The sequence below is a fragment of the Rhinopithecus bieti genome, unplaced genomic scaffold (assembly GCF_001698545.2).
Source record: "Rhinopithecus bieti isolate Rb0 unplaced genomic scaffold, ASM169854v2 scaffold_14700, whole genome shotgun sequence".
Lineage (NCBI taxonomy): Eukaryota > Metazoa > Chordata > Mammalia > Primates > Cercopithecidae > Rhinopithecus > Rhinopithecus bieti.
The window spans coordinates 1,892,931-1,913,775 of NW_016808194.1; the positions used below are offsets into that span (position 1 = coordinate 1,892,931).

A 20,845-nucleotide genomic window follows, 5' to 3' on the forward strand; every position below is an offset into this window, starting at 1 on the left:
GAGAAAGAAGGGTATGCACTAGATGTCGCTAACATATCTCCTCATTATTCCCAAACAGTCCTGCAATCTATTAGATTTACATCTGGAAAGCCTCCAACAATGCCTCTTCTCCATCTCACCATTGTACCTCACCCTTCATCTGTTTCACTCCCATATCTGCTACTTTTCCCAAACATAAACTTCATGTCATTCCCAGTAATTGCTTACTAAAAAAAATTCTTTGTGGCTGCTCACTGCTTATGATGTAAATAAAGTTCCTTATGATAACATACAAGGGCCTTCACAATCTCATGCAAACCTACCTTTTCAGCCCTGTCCCTGCCTCTATGCAGTTTTTGTTTTTTGTTGGTGTTAAGAGTTGGTGCCTTCTGGACTCTTACTTTGATGATTTTTAACTGCAATGACTTAGAAATCTCAGGACAAAAGAAACTTGGCTTAGGGTTTCAGTGGCTCTTTATTTCTTGGCATATGTGGTGAATGCCCGCAGCCCTCTGCCTCACGCGGGACCTTCAGGAGTTCTGCTGTTTGCTCTAGCACTGGCTCTGCTCCCTGCATGGTTCAATCAGGAATGGTTGGAGGGCTCTGGGCACAGCTGTAGCAGAGTTTTTGCAGGAAATCTCCAGGTGATCAAACCAGCAAGTGAGGGATTATTATCTTTACTGTAGCAAAAATTGTGGTCGTTAGTGAATTCACCTGGGACCTCCATCCATCACAAATCCCAGCAGGTTTTACCTGAGAAGGAAAGTCCCTCCCACTTCCCCTTCGATCCTGGGTACATAGCATACAGGTGTACCCAAGAGCAGCCCAGCAAGAGTCCTAAATACAGAGGTAACATTCAGACATGATTCCGTCTATCATCTTGAAGGGAAGCACCAATCCCACAGAGAGGTTCCAGAGGACATGCCTGGCAGACCTAAAGGAGCAGTCAAATGTTACCAGCACCCACTCTTTCTGTAAGAAGTGAGAATCATTCTATGTCTAGTGTCAGGTGGTTCAGGCTCCACAAATATCCTGTCAGGGATTTTGACAGGCCTACAAATAGTCACAAAAGACTTTTCTAAATCCCAGAAATTGCCGCTTTCATACCTCCATGACCTTCCTCATGCTGCTGTCTCCCTCATGTGCCTCCTCTACATAACACCGTTCCTCCAGGGTTCGAACAGTCAGCTTTGCTCACCTCTTCGCATTTTCTCCAGACTTAGAATTAACCAGCCTGTGCCCATTTGCTGGGTTCCCATCACATTTGATCAACTCCTTCATCACAGTAGCTTATTATATTACAGTTATACACACAATATCTCCCCTGCTAACTTGTGAACCCCCTGAAAATAGAAAATATATTTTTTAACCTTGAGAGCTTTCCTTACACTCCATGAGGAGGTTTAATAAATGTTAGCTGACTGAAAACTGAGTTAATTTAATGGTTTTCTGTCAACCTAGCTGAAAGAGTCTTAAGTTTTATTTGTAATTAATATGGCTTGCCAAATAGGGGCATTGTTGATCATACATTATTTTCTTTAATAAACAATTTTAACTATCAAACCATTTAATAACATAACACAATCTAAACATCTTCTGTTTTGGTATCTGTCTCATAATACAGTCTGAAAAGTGTGAATGTTAAGTAGAGACGGTTCATCTTTAAGTCTATAAGTACCTAACCAATGATATTTACTGAATAGAATAAACTGTTTAGATTCCTAACAGAGCTGCAAAACTGGCTTTACTGATGAGGTAAATCACTGCTTTGAGATATAGTAAAAATAAATATATCTCAGGAAAAGATATGTATTTAAGTGCAAACACCAAGAGTATTTTTTCTGTGTGTGAGAAAAAAATTACTTGAGCATACTGTTTTAAATGAATTGTACTTAAATCAGAAGAACTCTAGTATATAAATGAATGCTGAAGCAGTTCTGGTATAAATGGAGTTACTGAAAAGTAATAAATCAATCCTTGAAGAATATTCAAAAGCACATTAGGGAGGAAGCTGATGTAGGCAGAGTCCCCGTCATTCATCCTTAGCCACTTAACCCTGATGACCTTCAAGGCGCTATTGATGCTAGCTGTCGGTCGCTTAACATCTGAAATGAACAGACCACTAGTTACCCTCTACTTAAAAAAAAAAAAAAAAAGAGCATGTGAAAGTTCAACTTCCAAAGAACCAATACTGATTAACAGTACCATTCTGAACATTATGAAAATGTCTTGCACTGACATAGGTCACAAAGCAAGCTTCCTGGTGCTTTTAAAATATAATTTGACTTATGTGAATTTTCAAAACCAAACCTCAAGCAAGCCTCTGCATCCTTTACTCAGGTCAGAGATGCTGAGAGCAGTACAGTGACACGTGGCTGCAGGGCCATATATAAGTACAAGGTATTGATTAAAATTACATCAAGTGCAGCTGCTTTCTGCGGCAATTTAACTGCCAAAGTGGGAGAACATTAGCTCTGTGCCAAGTGGCAGCACAATCCTGACAGCCACATAGATGTCCTCAGGTCACCCACCTACAGACAACTTGAGGCTAAATTGAAAGACTGAATTCAGATCTAGTTGTGATCTTCATTCCTTTTTTCCTGGATCAGTAAGAGCTTTCAATTTTACATTTTTTTCAACTTTTAGTAGACCCTAATTCGATATCTACACACCTTACAAATTATAATTTGGCTGTAACAGAACCATGTCTCAAAATAGACATTCCAAAGTGGAAGGAAAAGCTTGTCATCACCACCATGATTTTGTTTGCTTCACTGATAAGATTTTGAAGCACATCCCCCTTCCAGGCAAATACTTCAAGTCATCCTTTCTGGACAACAGACTAACATATCACATCACTTTAAAAGAATTAGGGGGGAAAAGCCTAAAATTTAGTCTCTTTTATTCAGGATAGGCTACTGAAGTTTATTTTATTTTTTGATTTTTTTCTGGAGACAATATTATAACCTGTGCTTGGTACTCACTCTTCATGCTGTAAAGGGTGGGGTGAGCAGGATACTATCCTTTAAGCAAGGGGATTTGTTTCCACTATACCATACTTGGTTTTTCATGCTGTTAGATTTAGACATTTGTTTCATAGAATCAAATGTAACTAGATTTTCAATTCACTTCCACTTTTTGTTAAAATGCATATTCAGAGATTTTATTTAAGATAAAGCAGACAAGACAGAAGAAAAGTGTTAATTTTAGTGAAGTATATACAAATATCCCACTTAAAAGTCAGTAGAAATTAAGAAGAACCCAACTTTTGTGATGACACTTACTCCCACAGCACTGTACAGCTGGGAAGGGCTAAGTCAATGACCTAACTTTATGAATATGCAAACTGAGGATTAAAAAAGTGAGGCTGCTTGCTGAAGCCACAGACTGGCTAGGGAAAGAGCCAAGACTACCACAAGCTGCCCCTTCAAGTTATTGATCATGGTGCCACCCCAGCACCATGCTACTCCTCTGTCATGCTATGCATGGGTTCTCAACTTTTCATTAATTTATTTTCCCAAGAAGAGTGTGAGCCTCCAAAGGTTAAAACCTCTGTATCTTTTGCCTCTTAAGGCATGTGAAGCACACAGTGAATGTATGATGATACCAAAAAAGGGGCAATTTAAACCTAAATATTAAAGTGAAGCCATAATGCTTTTTAATCAGTATGTCCAGCTCACCAAAACACTACTTTGGTAAAGTGCATTAAAGTATACAGCTAATGCTTCCCCACACAATTTTCAATCTAAACATTGATCTTTTCTAACTATTAAACAATGTCACAAGAAATATTGGGAAAGTCCCTTTTGAGTACTTTTCCCAGAAAAATGTCACTTTTCAAATTATAGCTTAGCAAAGATTTGTCTACAAGGAGGTTCATCCCAGGACCGTTTTCAATAGTAAAAACTTGGCTAACATCAAGGAAAAAAATGTGTGTTACAACCATAAATAGAATACAATGCAGCTATTAAAAATGAGAGTAAAATACTTGTTTACATGGGAAGATAGTGACTCCATTTGAAGTGAAAAAACTAACCAGTATGTAGAATTATCCCAGTTTGAAAGTAGATATGTACTAGCAGATGCACACAAATTATCAATTGAAGCTAATTACAGGTGATAGAATATATGGATAGTTTATGTTCTAAGTTCCTGACTAACCAATGCCTTCCTCCACTTTAACAGGTTAGTAAATATCTCAAGATAATTTTATGTTCTTATCCACAGTCAGTGGAGATAGAAATTTGTGCAACAGAAACTTTTGCCGAAGGGTCAAACTCTGCTAGAAAAATAATATTCTCAGCACGAGTTTAATTAAACTTGCAGCTGACATGCATTGTGCCTCTCCGGCAACTTGTAGCACTTTGGAAGGCAACAAAATAAAACTATTAAAAGACAGTTTTTCAACAAGAAACAGGACATCAGGGACGTTAAAATAATGTTCCTGAGGAAGGTGCTACACATCTGAAACCCAAACAAAATGATCTTGACACTCATCTGAGCATAGCTTGCTGGTAACTCAGGTGATACAAAATCCAAACCTGTGGGCAGAGAGTCCCATTTGTGGTCTAGGTTCTTTGAAGACCTAGGAAGGTAGCAATGGGAGATCTAATCTGTTTTAAATATTGGGAGTTGGCGGTGGGGGGGGAAGCTAACGACAAACATTGTGGGCAAGAAGTACTCAAGATTCACAAAGGTTAATTCCTTTGCTTTTGGCTGAAATGTTATCAGTTCAATATGATTTTTCACTACACCTTCGTGCTGATTAGGAGATACGATGCATCCGGTTAAATGTTTTTAATAGGAGTAACTTAATGCTTATTTAATACAGCTTGCTGGACAAAATTTTTCACAAGGAATCCATCCAAGAAAAAAATAATAATAAAAGGGCTCGTGATGTTGAGAAGGTTGGGAACTAGGACTTGAGGAATTTACAGCACAAGTCCTCATGGAGCCCAGAACCAGAGACGAATCACATCGGGTGGTCCCTCTGAGGATGGCAAGGCAGGTGGCAGGGCTTCAGGCAGTGTACAAGGGGCAAAAGGTCAGCGTGGCCAGGTAGTCTCTGTCAGCACTAAACTGATGACAGGGAAATGGGGAGAAGAGGACAGGCAGGACTTCAAGTATGGGCCCATGTGATTCCCAGCTGAACACCAAGATTTAAAAAAAAAAAATACATAAATAAACACCAGCTGCTGTAGTCAGAGCTGCCAATTCTTCTCTTCTTCCCATTTGCTGCTGCACTGAGTCACCAGCCCAGTTCTGGACACCTGGTTCTAACTACAGAGCAGCATGGTCCTCTGTGGCATAGCCTCATTGTTAATCACAGGGAGAGATGCCAAGAGGGCATCTAATCTCACTCTTTGGCTCCACTCCAAACCATACCTTATGGGGAAACACTGTCCTAAAAGGCCGATAAAATTACTGTTTGTCCCAAACGTATCTTTTAGAGTCCATCCTCATAGGTTACTTATTTACAACAAAATATTATAGCTATTTCTTCTTTTATATTACAAAAAATCCTCTTTTTAAAATTGCTTTTTGTTGAGACAGGGTCTCACTCTGTCACCGAAGCTGGAGTGTGGTAGCATGATCACAGCTCACTGCCGCCTTGACCTGCCTGGTTCAGGTGATCCTCCCACCTCAGCCTCCCAAGTAGCTGGGACCACAGGTGCACACTACCACACCTGACTGTTTGTTTGTCTGTTTTGGTGGAGACTGGGTCTTGCTATGTTGCTCAGGCTGGTCTTGAACTCCTAATCTCAAGCGATCTACCTGCATTGGCCTCCCTAAGTGCTGGGATTATAGGCATGAGTCATGGCACCCAGCATCAGAAAAAAAAGAAAGAAGTAAAAACTCTTAATAGTCCCTTCTTTATTATTATCAGTTTGGTTTTCCATTCCTGCTTTCACTGACACACTGTTATGGGATGTTCACAGTCACTGTACCTTACAATTTGCTTCCTACTGAACATTTACACTCCATCTTTTATTTTTACCGGCTGTGTGTAACATACTTTGTCAACAATCACCTTTTCAAAAAAGCATATAGTGACTATTAGTACACCACAGCAGACCACTTAAATATAGAAACTCAATAATCTATAGCATTTTTATTGATTGATTGATTGATTGATTGACTGATTTTTTGAGACAGAATCTCACTCTATTGCCCAGGCTGGGGTGAAGTAGAGTGATCCCGGCTCACTGCAGCCTCTACCTCCCGGGTTCAAGTAATTCTCCTGCCTCAGCCTCCCAAGTAGTTGGGATTACAGGCACCTGCTACTACACCTGGCTAGTTTTTGTATTTTTGGTAGAGATGGGGTTTTGCCATGTTGGCCAGGCTGGTCTCAAACTCCTGACCTCAGGTGATCCACCCGCCTCAGCCTCCCAAAGTGCTAGGATTACAGGCGTGAGTCACCACACCCATTCATATTTTTATTAAAAAAAAAAAATCAGTTTATCACAAGATTTTTTTCCTTCCTATATTTATATTTAAAAGATCGCAGGTAAAGATGCACCATTTTTTTAATAGCTTAAATGTGTATTTATCAACTTCCTGAAAGTACAGTAGAGCACACAAGCCACTTTGGTCCTCTCAGCTGGCCAAGTAATTGGTCTGTCTGCCCAGATCCCTGGGATGATTAATTACACCATGCATTCAGCAAGCCTCCATTAGGCCTGGCTTCTGCAAGCCAGCAATGTAGATGCACACACTCAAGACGGCCACCCCAAGAGACCACACTGCCAAAGACGAAGATATGAATGCTACACTGAATGCTGTCACACTTGTTGGCCCCTAAGTTCACTAACTTGAAAAATTTCCATTAAAACTTGACTCTGAAGCAAACTTGGCCACTCACAATCCCAGCTACCTGGAGGCTCAGATGGGAAGATCACTTGAACCCATAGGGTGATATGATTGTGCCTGTGAACAGCTACTGCACTCCATCCAGGGTAACACAGTGAGACGCCATCTCTAAAACAAACAAGCAAACAAAAAACTTGACTCTGCTTAAGTAAAACTTAGGTAACAAACCTCCCAAATTAAATTTTAAAGGGGACTCACATAAAACCTCACTTACGATTTGAGTCCCATTACTCAGAATTCCTGAGTACATTTCCTTACTTCTAAGTAGCTACTGATGTTAAAACACATGCTGTATTTATTAACTTTAGAAAAAAGAAACATCACTACATAAAATGTACAGATTGGTTTTAAGACATACAGGCTTTCCAAAACATTAAAATATTTTAAAATAGCAGTGTAGTCCAAAATATAGTAATTTCGACAAGTTTTGACTGTTATACTTAGGAATGCACATATAGCAAGGAAGTATAATTTTAAGAGACTACTATATTCAATAGAACTATTTTAAAGTACTGTTAAATGTATCCTTTTATGCAAAACTTGATGTGCCAACATGCGCGCCCCATGCGTTATTCAATATAAAGCCTCTTGAAAATAGGTTTCCTTGAGTAATAAAATGCATTAATTCACTTATGTGGTATTTTGTTTATGGGGATAGGATGTCTTTTTTTTTTTTTTTTTTTTCTTTTTTTTTTTTATTAATATTTCCACACAATGAATGGTCAAGGTTTAATGATTCAGTGATGGTCACCAGGGTCATGGACAGCCTGCCGATTCTAACAGTAACTTGATTTCTCCTGTCGTTTCATCATCTTTTTTGAACATAGATAACAGATGCTTACCTTTAAGCATTACAGACCAGGGCCTTAATAATCATCCAGAGCTATAGAGATGGAAGTTGGTCTTCCCTTATTCTTTCTCCTAAATATGAGAGCATAAAGTCCACAGAAAGACAATACAGCTAGGCAGTTAAATTTTACAGCGGTTTAGAGAAAACTAAGTCAGAAATAGTATAACAAAGGAAGCACTATGGATTCATGTTTCAGAGGACCCAGCTGATCTGACCACACCGAAAAAGAGCGGCTGAGCAGATACTCTGCTTTCCCTAGGCTGTCTAGTGGACAATCTCTACTTCAGACGTATGGAAAACACAGTGATGTCCTGATTCATCATGAGCACTTTTCAGGTAACACATTCTGAAGTCTTTGTTGAAGAGTACTCTTCAGGGAGCATTCCTGCCTGGCCACCGGCTGAAAAGAGAAGTGATTCAAGTTTTTGGCAGATTTCCTAATTAAATTAAATGGGAGTATAGCAAAGAGATACTTTTAAAATTTGACCCCATGTGAAGCTCAACTATGTGGATGCTAAGTTATGGGAAACTTATCAACTGAGCGAGCATTTGCAGGGGCCACTGTTATAAAACTGAAGTCTGAGGTGGTCCCTTCCATGCACAAGGACCCAATTGCTGCTATTTTTCTCAACTGAGGATGTCAAAGTCACTCAAACTTATTTTTTTATTTTCTATGGAAAAGAACTTAAAAGCATAAATTAAGGCCACTGCACTAAAAAAAAAAAAAACAAGCTTAGCAATAACTCAAGAATGGACTGATGGACAGATAAATGGGTACACAGACAGGTAAATGATAAAGCAAATCTAACAAAATGTGAATTACAGAAGCTAGATGGCAGGTATATGCGTCTACAATGGTTTCGACTTTTCTGCAATTTTGAAAATTTTCTTTTTTTTTCTTTAACAAGATGGAGTCTCGCTCTTGTTCCCCAGGCTAGAGTGCAATGGTGCGATCTCGGCTCACTGCAACTTCCGCCTCCCGGGTTCAAGCGATTCTCCTGCCTCAGCCTCCTGAGTAGCTGGGATTACAGGTATATACCACCAAGTCCAGCTAATTTTTCTATTTTAAGTAGTGACGAGGTTTCACCATGTTGGCCAGGCTGGTCTTGAGCTCCTGACCTCAGGTGACTCGCCCACCTCGGCCTCCCAAAGTGCTAGTATTACAGGCGTGAGTCACTGCGCCCAGCCGAAAATTTTCATAGTAAAATGCTGGGGGAAAAAATAATTCCGAGTTATAATCACAATAAAGGAGACAGCAGGCCCCACTGTGAACCTCAGCCCTGAGGGCAAACACTTGGTTCCTGGCCTAACTCCAGGAACTCACAGAGTTTAGAACTGGAAAGGGCATTGGCAATCCTCTAGGGCAGGTAAAATACATGGTTTTATGAGTCCATGAAAATTTAGAAAAATAGAAACAATATCATACCTTTTCATAAAACAAAGTATTTGATTTAAAAACTGTTGTTTTGCTGAGGTTATATGCCTCTATGATTCTGGTTTTAAAAACCTTTTATTTCATGAAACACTGGTGATGGTAGATGACAGATTTGATTATGTCCACGCTTGGCAAAATAAAAGTTAATAACCTCATGTCAGTCTTCTCAATATTTTTGAAATGATAAAAGGTTACAAAATAAAAATTCTGAGAACTACCAATGCAGTTCAATGACCCCATTTTGTAAGAAGAAACTGAGGCCCAGAGTGGGATTAAGTGGGGCAGTAACCAGCTCGACAACTGTAGGCAGTTCACCAACTCAAAGGGTCAAAAAGGTGACTCACTTAATCACAGCTGGGATGCCTATTCAAGGAACAAATCCCAGGTTACACATACAGGGACGGAAGCCCCTTGTAAGAATCACCCACATGGCTGACTTTTCAGCGCTGCCATTGGTCTTCTGAACATAATCTCTGTCAGCTCAGCATTTAGAGTGAATTTCTTACAGAAATCAGTTTCTGAATTTTGATGTTAGTCCTTCAATCATGCTTGCACAAACATAGGTAAACAGTGACATAATACAAGCACATAAGGAGATGCGAATTTACTACATTCGAGACTATCATCCACTGATCTTATTTTTTCTAAGCTTTTCTCATAGCCAAATTGCCGGCACAGAATTTTATGTAGAATATTCTGAAAAAAACAGAATACATTTTCTTTGTAAGCTAATATTCAGGGAAACCCGAGATGACATTTGATAACAATACAAGCAGCAGACTACAAAACGTGAGATTTCAACTGGTTCAAGAAATGCAATTAGCCTGGTGTGGTGGCTCACGCCTGCACTCCCAGTGCTTTGGGAGGCAAAGGCAGGTGGATCGCTTGAACCCAGGAGTTCAAGACCAGCCTAGCCAACATGTCAAAACCCCATCTCTACCAAAAATACAAAAAATTAGCCAGGTGTGGTGGTACGTGCCTGTGGCCACAGCTACTAGGGAGGCAGAGGCACAGGAATTGCTTGAACCCAGGAGGCAGAGAGGCTGCATTGAACCTGGATCACACCACTGTACTCCAGCCTGGGTGACAGAGCAAGATTCGGACTGTCTCAAAGAAAGGAAATGCACTCAATAAACCTGCATTTAAACTACAAAAATAATATAAATAGATGAATATCAAATTAAAACCATGTCTAATAAAGGGAAAAAGGTAAATATCTTAGACTAATTAAAAAAGGGGAAACTATAGAAGTTGAACTTTTGTTTTATAAAATAAACACCCATTCACCAAATATGTCTGTCATTACCCTACCTGCTTAGACAAATGAGATGAGGAAAAGAAATAAAAATAACAGTGAGCAGGTGGGGTGCAGTGACTCACACCTGCAATCCCAGCATTTTGGGAGGCCAAGGTGGGTGGATCTCTTGAGGCCAGGAGTTCAAGACCAGTCTGGGCAACATGAGGAAACTCAACCCTACTAAAAATACAAAAATTAGCCAGGTGTGGTGGGACGTGCCTGTAGTCATAGCTACTCAGGAGCCTGAGACATGAGAATTGCTGGAACTGGGGAGGCAGGTGTTGTAGTGAGCCAAGATTGTACCACTGCACTCCAACCTGGGCGACAGAGCGAGACTATCTCAAAAAACAAACAAACAAATAAAAATGAACAGAGTTCTGTTGTGTCATACTAGCCAGGTTTATATCCCTGTGGCCAAAGAGCTACATCATTTTATATTAATATGTAATACTCATTTATTGGTACAAACCTTCAAGCCATATTTAGTTCCAAAGCTGGCCTGAGTCTTTATCCCTTCTATGGCATTTTTGGGACAGTTTTGAATTCCTAGCCTAGACAGCTCCCCAAGGGCTGCAAGGCAGGGCAGCAGGCACATTCAGACACAAACACCATTTGCCTGTTGACACATTTGTCTATTTGGTCATTTCATCTGTCTTCTAATATGTGCCTGAAACAAAGAAGGCACTCAAATATCTGTTGACTAAGTTACCTATAGTAGTAGAATCTTCTAAACTATTTGCCCAGCCCTAACTACCACCACCTCCCTGTTTAAAGAGCTGCCCATTTTCAGGGGTGGGTCCTGGCAACCATATTTATGATCACCTATGTCAAAGGTGGACATCTGAGACAAACTGAACCAATTGGAGTCTCTCTCCCAAAAATTCAAAATTGGAATTGAGGCCACAGTTGATGTGGTTTGATTGCTTGTTGGTAGCATGGAGAAGTCACCTGTGCCCTGGTGAAAGACTGAAAGAATGGCCACTTTGTTGCTGGATAGCTTTCTAGTTCAGGGTTCCAGTCCCTTGTAAAATCCAAGTTATTCCTATACTTGGGTTCTATAAGACAGTTGGTATCTAATTACCATTTCTTTCCCCGCCCCCCATCCCCCAAAGTTAACTCAAAGGCATTTCTATGACTTGCAACTAAGGACAGTAAGTAGCTAAAAGGAGTAGGATGGTTATTCTAGTACTTTACATGTTCTAAGCCTGATATGAAATAGAAGCCATAGAGGAGATTAGGTATGACCATCCAAATATTAAATGTTGCATTGCAAAGAAAAAAAAATAAAGTTAAAAAATGAGCATGTTAGAAAATATACTACAACATGATAGGTCAAGGGTGAATAGCCTTAAAATATAAAGAGCACTTATAAATATGAAACATTATTTCAACAGAAAAATGAATATAAACAGGAAAATCATAAAAAGATCTCTAAATGGGTTGGGTGCACTGACTCATTGCTGTAATCCCAGCACTTTGAGAGGCTGAGGTGTGCGGATCATCTGAGGTCAGGAGTTTGAGACCAGCCTGACCAACATGGAGAAACCCCATCTCTACTAAAAATATAAAATTAGCTGGGCATGGTGGCGCATGCCTGTAATCCCAGCTACTCAGGAGGCGGAGGCAGGAATTGCTTGAACCCAGGAGGCAGAGGTTGCAGTGAGCCAGTGAGCCAAGATCACGCCGTTGCACTCCAGCCTGGGGGACAGAGCAAGACTCTGTCTCAAAAAAAAAAAAAAAAAAGATATTTACATGGCTAATAAATATCTGTGACATATAAGTATATACATCTGTTTATTCATTTTCTTCAATAATCAAACACAGATTACAATGAAGTATATTTCATCTATCAGATCATTGGCAAATATTAAAGGCTTAATACTAAAGTGGTAGATACTGCTGGCTGCAGTGTGAGTTGATACAACGAATCTGATATGTATCACAGTTGTGAATGTGCATAGCTTCTAACCAAGCTTTCCATGTCTAGAAATTAATCATAAGGAAACAACTGGATGAGCTGAAAAAAACACATGAAGATATTCACTAAAAGCCTAAAAGTAAATCCAAATGTTCAATGGGAGATTCATGAATGAGAAGCCCTTCAGTGGAATATTAGGCAGTCGACATAATAAGAATATATGTTGGAGGCCAGGTGTGGTAGCTCACACGTGTCATCCTGCACTTTGGGAGGCTGAGGCAGGTGGATCACCTGAGGTCAGGAGTTTGAGACCAGTGTGGCCAACATCATGAAACCCCATCTCTACTAAAAATACAAAAAATGACCTGGGTGTGGTCACGGGCACGTGTAATCCCAGCTTCTCGGGAGGCTGAGGCAGGAGAATCACTTGAACCCAGGAGGCGGAGGTTGCAGTAAGCTGAGATCACACCACTGCACTCCAGCCTGGGCAACAAGAGCGAAACTCCGTCTCAAAAAAAAAAAAAGAAAAGAAAAGAAAAAAGAATATATGTTGGAGAGGGGTCCATTGTATATTCTTAAGTGAAGGAGACATGTTAAAAGACATGTAAACATATGATCAGCTTTTATTTTTTAAAAAGCATCTATGTAAGAAATCAGAGAGACCTAATCTAAAATATAAACAGTGGCTAATGAATTATCAAACATTTTTCACTCTGTTCTTCATACCTTTTACTGGTCTATATTATCTGAATTTCCTATAATGAGTACCTTATGGTTAAAAATGTTTTAAGTATTTCATTAGACACAGTGAAAACCCACCAAAGGTAGGAGTTGCACAGAACTGGATATGAATCCAAGATCTGCCACTTAAAAAGCTTTGTTACTTTGAACAAATTACTTACTTACATTGCATTCATCTCATTAAATCCTTACACGTAAAGTGCTTAGTACAGAACCTACACACAGGACTAGCTCAACAAATGACTATCGCATTTAGCAATTTTCAATGCCTCTAATAAAGTACAAACAGGGATGATCCCATCACTATGTGGTATATGGGAGATGAGTCAAACAAACCAAATGCTATACCATTCTTAAGCTAATAATTTGCAAAGTATCTACTGTAGTACCAAACCGGAAAGCTAGTGAAAACCACTTATCTGAAAAAACAGCATGGGAAAGGCTCCTCAACTCTTTGCCATAACATTATGTTGTATAATTAGGTTCAATTCTGCTTCTTTTGCACCATAATTAAGGGCATCTGCTCTCCTTACATGGTCAGTAGGAAACACAGTCAATTACGGAAAGTCACAGAAGTAATGCAGATAAATCAGAATGAAAATCATAGTTAAATAACTGCAGTACCATCTACTCTCTTCCCGTTCTCCCCCATCTGCAAGGATGACAAAGATTCTCTCCTCCACCAAACTTTAGTCAGGCCTCTCTTCCCTACTAGGCCACAACATTGGCCCCAGTCCTGTTCCTTAAGCAAGAATCCTGTTAAGTCAGGTTAGCAAGAATCCCCCAAACTTGATATCTGCTCAAGTTCCTCATTTCCCACCTTTGATGTATAAGTCTTTGGTCTGCTTTCAGCAAGAATCCTGCTAGGTCAGTTTAGTTCGGTTTAATGTCCCCGCTGAGTAACTTTCCATTCCACTGACCCCTCACACTCTGCTCTTTGCCTACAAGTACCAGCTGTCAATGCTGTATTGAGCTGGGTTGTTTTCCTATATTGCAACAGACTTGAGTGTAGTCTTCCCTAGCACTGTAACAAGTGTCAGAATAATTTTTTTTCTCTAACAGCAGGTAAGGTCTTGGGCCTTCAGGTACAAAGCTAATCACAAGCTGGTTGGAAAAAACAAGTTTGCTTCCCTAATGTGACTTAAAGGCTCCAAATACTGAGATTCAAAATTACCCAGAAGCATTAAGACATTAAAATCAAAACAAAACCCCTGGTGCTGGTCCCTTTGAACTTTAATAGTCAATTTCATTTTAATTTAATTTCAAAGGAAGTACAAAAGGGGGAAGGTTATGCTGTAACATTTTCTTGAGGATTATGACTATGTCTCATTATATTATGAACCCAGCATGGGACCAGTGCTGGACACATAGTAGGACTGCAATGATTTCATCAATTGAGAGAAATAATGGAAGCAGATGAATGATTATTTCCTGAAAAATGATAGCATAAATTCAGGGGGGCAAGCTAATTAATCCTCCCTTTAAATTAGGCAAATCACAGAACTATAAATGCACCAGAGTTTATTTCTACCAAACAGTGAGAATTAAAAACAACTTTCTTGAACATTAATGTATTTTTAGAAAACAATTCCAGTATGCAGTTTTAAATTTTCAACTAGTACTGCTGTAACCTTAATTAAAAGCACTGTATAGTAGGGTCATATCAGAGATGTGGATGTCTACCTAAACTGGGACTGAAACATATAGTAAACACCCCCCTGCATGGTTAAATGCTTTGCCTGAAGCATCACCAGTCCTTGAAAGAAGCTGATGCATTTCCCGAAGAAAAGAGACATCCCCAGGAGCTCCACCTAAGGGGGATGATTTCTTTATAATGTTATATCTGAAATATGAAGGAACGCTTAGCTATCTGCTTTAAAATAGGAAATTAATACCTTTTGCAAGTCACCAGAAAGGTAGCTGAAATAGCTCAGGCTACTCTGGACTTCTAACTCATCTGCAAATACCCTCACCCATTTCTTTTTATCCTTACACAAGAGTAGAGAACCTCAAGTTTCTTCAGTTGCAGAAGTCAAACAGGAAGTTTCCAAGCAGGAGTTCTGCAAAGAGGTATCAGTAAGAGGGGCAGGTACACCAGGAAAGGTTAGAAGGGAAAAAGAAAGGCCAGGGGATTTCCGAGCTTTGGGGCAAGAAAGAAATAGTGGGTTTTGTGTCATCACCATCACCCAGCCAACTAATGCCATTTATTGGTAATAAGCAATTAGTGCCAATGACCCGAGGAGACAGACAGCCTGCAGAGTCCAAAACAAATCCAAATACTTGTAGGCTGTTGGCTGGATTTAAATAAGGTTATTTCATCAAAAATTTCATAATTTTCAACTATGTGAGACATACACTTGTATGATATACATTTAACAGATGCTCTCAAAGTGCCTTTTTGTTTGTATTTATGTCCAGGGATACTTTTATAAGAAATAGGAAAAAAATAATAATTCTAGCTATAACCTAAGTAAAATTAGCTATACTTATTTATTCTTTCTGTACAAGTAAAGAAATGTATCACTGATAAAAACCTGAATATGATGCATTAACATACAGAATACTCGTGCTCAAAACCACAGCACATTCTTTGGCATTCCCTACGGCTGTAGTTTCAGGCACAAATTCCATGTCTGCTGGCATCTCTAAAACCAACTTTTCATCAACAGGATAAAATTGGGCAAACAGGTAAAAGAAAGCCAAAACGGGTTCCTAACCCATTACAAAAATGAACCAGCCTCCACTTGGGTGGTATTTAAGAGAAAGGAAGTAGCTGGCCCATGGTCTCTGGGTCAGACTGTTGCTCCCCAAGGGCTTTATCAAATGAGCAGACCAAACAGGCTCAGTCACTGATTTCAAAGCCAAACTTAAAACTTGCTAATGCATGTTTTTTAGAAAGATTTTAGCCTAGTGGATGTTATCTATAACTACAATGCTTTACAGAACTTTACAACCTTGCAAATACCCCTTAGCCAAGTGGCTAAACTTTTCAGCTATAATGGGAAGCTTTTCAAGAACTGGGAAATTCCATCTAGGACAATGCCAATGAATACTGAAATGAACAAGCATCTTCAGTTTCTGCAACCTCAAGTCTAGCAGGGATTGCTTACGGCTAATTCTCTAGTTCTATAACCTATAGAGTCTCTCTTCTTGAAAGGGATTAACAGTAAGTGGCAAAAGATTAGAACATTTCTTCTTAATTTTTCTACCATCTCAAAGGGTCAGTCATCAGCATTAACTCATTGACCAAAAGACGTCAATTTTTCCTCCCAAAGAAGGCTTGGAACGTGACTCACCTTCTAGAGAGATAAACAGATCACTTCTGATTCAGGATTAGCTCCTTAGTGCAGTTCTTATCACCACAATTTGAGCAATATTCCTACCTATTCAACCCCTCTCGGGTACCTTCTAGAACAAAGAGAAGACAATTTTCTTCTGCCAGTAAATCCTGTAGGAAAGGGCAGCATTACTGGTGGCAGCTTCTGATCACAGCCACAGTCCCTACTTGTCTTTCTCTTTCCTTCCCTATTTCAGCCATTTTGATCATTCAGGATGCATTTTTGCAGGAAGATAAACAGTTCAAGATATAAGGAAGTGGTGCAGTATAACATCTGACAGGGATAAAGGTGAGGAGAGATGGCCAAGACTTTAGTGGCTATTCCTGGGTACGGATGAATACATCATAATTTAATCCACTGTAGAGAATGAGTTTGGTGTTGTGAGCTCTGGAGTCAGACTGCCTGGGTTCACACACAGGCAAGTTGCTTAATCCTGGGCAAGTTGCTTAATCCTGGGCAAGTTGCTTAATCTCTCAGTGCCTCTGTATTCTCAACTATAATATGGAAATGATAGTGCCTACTTCATTGGGCTTTTGTGAAAATCAGATAATATAAAAGAGTATCAGCACTAAAGAGTAAGCATTAACTATGTTAGCTATTACTAATAGTACATATTTCAGAAGAATGAGGTAATTCTGTGTTTACTTGTGAATACTGTCAATGACACGGTGTTTTGTGAAAATGCTACAGACTAATATGCTTAGTATGAGTCTATTTTGAGGAAAAAAAAAACTCATGATATGTATTTATGAGGGCATCCAAAGAAGTCTGAAAGCCAAATATCACCCAAACACTGAACCCTCATTACTCCTAGGGAATAAGCCAGGGCTGGGGAAGAGGGGCTGACTTTTTTTTTTTTTTTTTTTCAAATAGGTCTTTGCTTGAATTATCACACATGTATTGCTTTTGCCACTAACTTTAAAATTTGTAACATTTTACAGTGGCCTTCCTAGCCTTCAAGTTGAATATCTCTCATGATTTATTCTAGGAAAAAGATAAACTCTTTAGGGATAAGGAAATGGAGGTCCAGAGAGGATAGGGGGAGCCCTTTAAGCACTCTCTCCTGCGTGTCTCATTGCATCCTGTGCCTACCATAGGCATGCAAACATTCTGCAATTCGTTCTTTCCTTTCCCTCATGCTTATCTGAGGCTTTCCGTTTACTGTCCAAACGGCTTCCACCTTCAGTGTTTCAGTATCTTCCTTCCTATCTCTCACAACTTTCTCACCATTGCCTGTTTTTCCGTCTCGCCTCGACAGGCGCCCTCGCCCTGGGAAACTCACTGGAGTGGGGACAGATCTCGGGCGTTTGGCAGGCACAAAGACCCCCCACCTATACAATTACAGGACGGGGTATGCCTCCAAGTTGCTTTCTGTCTCGTAAAGGGTCCAAATGGGCTTTTTTTTTTTTTTTTTTTTTGAGACTGGGTTTCGCTCTTGTTGCCCAGGCTGGAGTGCAATGACGTGATCTTGGCTCACTGCCATCTCTGCCTCCGGGGTTCAAGCGATTCTCCCGTCTCAGCCTCCCGAGTAGCTGGGATTACGGGCATGCGCCACCACGCCCAACTAATTTTTGTAGTTTAAGTAGAGACAGCGTTTCTCCATGTTATTCAAGCTGGTCTCGAACTCCCGACCTCAGGTGATCCACCCACCTCAGCCTCCCAAAGTGCTGGGATTACAGGCGTGAACCACCACGCCCGGCCCAAATGGGCTTTTAAATAACGTTTTTATTTCAGTTAAGAAACAGTGTTTGGTATGTTTGGCAGGCACTTTTTTCTCCTTTAGGTCTTTCCTTACACAGGTGTTTATTTTGCTTTGGCTTTTCTTGGAAGTTACAATGCTATTTTGTACCTTCGCCACCCACAACGTTCTCTTCCATGCTCATCTTTTATGAAGTGTTAATTTTTACTGTCTGAGCTCCCATCAAGCGCATTTCTGCCTCCTCTCTTTCACACTTCTATCGTCTAGCCCCATTTATACGTTTTCCATTTCAGCCCATGGAGAAACGCGTTTATAGGATGATGAGAGAAGGAAAGGAGAATTAGAGATAATAAGCAGAGTAGATTCCAAGCAGTCTCTCCCACTGGAATCCTCAGCGTCGGGAACCAAGCCTGCTCCGGGGTATCCGGGCCACCAGAACAGGGTCAGCATCAAGGCGCCCAGGCGTTGGAAGAGCTGATTGGTTCCCGGACGAACCAATCAACCAGCGAGGCCGTGCACGGATAGGGGTGGGCCAAAATTACCGAGAGAATGGGGTTAAAGGAAAAGGCGCAGGTGTGCCAGGCACCAGGTTTTGCGTGCACTTTTGCACCCCCTGGTTCATTAATAACCCCGAATTCTATTCTAAATGTGTCCTAGTTTTCCCGTTTCCTACAACTGAGGTAGTAGACAGAAGGGAAAACGTTACTTATCTTACCATTCATAAGATGGTAATTAATAGTTAATGGAAAAGTGGCCATGGAGCTGGGGGAAGGGCAATAAAATCCTCCACCTCTCCTTCCCCGGTTCCACTCCAGATCGTCAACCTGACTCAGTTCCTGAAATAGCTGATCAGTCAAACGCAAGCTTAATCACCAAAGCGGATTACCAAAATGTTATATTAGACAGTTGGAATAAGTTTCCCCCTCCACAAGGGCTGAGGGAAATAGTACTGGCATTTACCGAACGCGCAGCATTTTACTACCTGCTAAAGGAGAAGCGAAGGAACTCGCGGGCTGAAAGTGAGAAACTGAGACCTTCGGAAATGTACAACCACGCACTCAGACACGGCCACCTCCTGGAATCGGACACAAGCTCCCAGGCGCAGTGACATCTCCTCCAAGCCTCCACCCCACAAACTCTGCATCACGCGGAGACGCCAACTATATTTTGGGAGGGTGGGGGTACAGATATCAGATTTTCCTAATGTGTTTCAAACTTCAGCAGAGCTTTTCTGTCCCTTTTTTCCCCCAAGTGACAGAGACCCCGGATTCACAGACCTGTCTCACCTTAGCTTTCCCACGGTCCAGCGCTGCCACCCACCCCTCCACCACCCATACCGGGGCTGGAGACGCCGCGTCCTTGGGTTGGGGGAAGAGGGAGTGGGGAGAAGAGGGAAATGGCTAGTGTAAGTAAAGAGCTCCCCGCCGAGGCCTGGACGCCGGCAGCTAGTGGAGAGCCCTGAGGCCGAGAAGCAGGGAGAGAAGAGGGCTGGAACCGTGCGGGGAAGGGCCGCGAGGAGAGCAGGGGCGCCGCCGGTGTCGCTGCACTCACTCTGCGTAGCCAGTGGCCCAGGGCAGCCGCCGAGTCTCCTTGAGGATGAGAATGGGGCGGGCGATGTGATCCGCGCTGCACTCCACCTCGTCCTGAGACAGCCCCAGGAACTCTGGCCGCCCGTAAGGGAAACGCAGGGGCAGGTCCGAGCCTCCGCAGCCGCCGCCGCCGTGCTCGGAGCCTGAGCTGCCAGCCATGATGCCGCCCATGAAATTGGCCACGGCAGATTTCACTCGAGTGAGCATATTACTCCGGCGCCCGACTGCAGCGGTGCGAGCAGGAGGCGGCGGGGGCCGGGCGAGGCGCAGCGCCGGGCATGCAGGCTGCGGTGGGCGCCTGGCGCACGGGGAGCCGGGCCGCTGGGACGCGCCGCGCGCGGCTCCCAGAGCCTAGTGCTGCAGGGGGCCGAGCCCCGGCCTCTCGTGCTCCGTGCCGCGGCGGCAGCCGCCTCCCCACGCTACACTTCCGCAACGGAGCGGCATGGAGCGGGCCGGCTGGGGGAGTCACCGCGCGCTCCAGTAGCGACCAGGCAGCTGCAGTTGCAGCAGGTCCCTTCCCCGCCCCCTGCACTCGGCTCCGGCGTGCGCGGAACTGAGCCCACCCGGCGAGCCCGCGGAGCCGCCGCGGCTGCTGCCACGGCTACCGCTGCCGAGTCATGTGATAATCAGGCTGCAAGGGCTCAGGCTGCTGCGGTGGCCGTTGGTTAGCCCCTCCCCTGCCGGCCCGAGCGAGACTCGCACCGGGATCGTGACCTCCTGAGGGAGGGGGAGAGCGGCTGGGTCTGTACCTGCCGGAGGGAATGGGGGCGCTGTGAGCTGGAGGCGGTACAGGTGTCAGGGGCTGTCACGTGGAGCCGGGCAGCCGGGAAAAGCGTGGAAGAATCCACTCCTGAGGAATGCTGCCTTCACCCTCCAGAAAGGAAACTTTGGGAGCAGGAGGGGAAAGGGGAGACAGGTGCAATCAGGGTCTTCTAAGTCCTGCGGTGGAAACCAGCAGTCACTGGGTGTAAGAGACTTTCCAGGGCTTAAAAATAAACAAGCCTATACGGATTGCATAAGGATTATTAAAAGTTTTTCCCTAAGTATTTGTCGATTTACTTTTCTTTTTATTACCACTGTCTGCATCACTATCTATGAAGCAAATCTTATTTCGAACCCAGAATAAGCT

At 42.1% G+C, this 20,845-nt stretch overlaps 1 protein-coding gene across 5 annotated transcripts in view; it reads right to left on the reverse strand.

Annotated features, from left to right (window-relative positions):
* Positions 1-20,373, reverse strand: part of PPM1H (protein phosphatase, Mg2+/Mn2+ dependent 1H) — a 293,660-nt gene extending 273,287 nt beyond the window's left edge. For all 5 annotated transcript variants that reach the window (XR_001887950.1, XR_001887949.1, XR_001887951.1 and 2 more), the window contains exon 1: positions 19,679-20,373. Coding sequence is in view for 1 of the 5 variants with exons in the window: in XM_017885695.1 (XP_017741184.1) it covers positions 19,679-19,923 (245 nt within the window). In the remaining 4 variants the exon portion in view is untranslated. The remainder of the gene's footprint in view (positions 1-19,678) is intronic.
* Between the last annotated feature and the right edge of the window lie 472 nt (positions 20,374-20,845).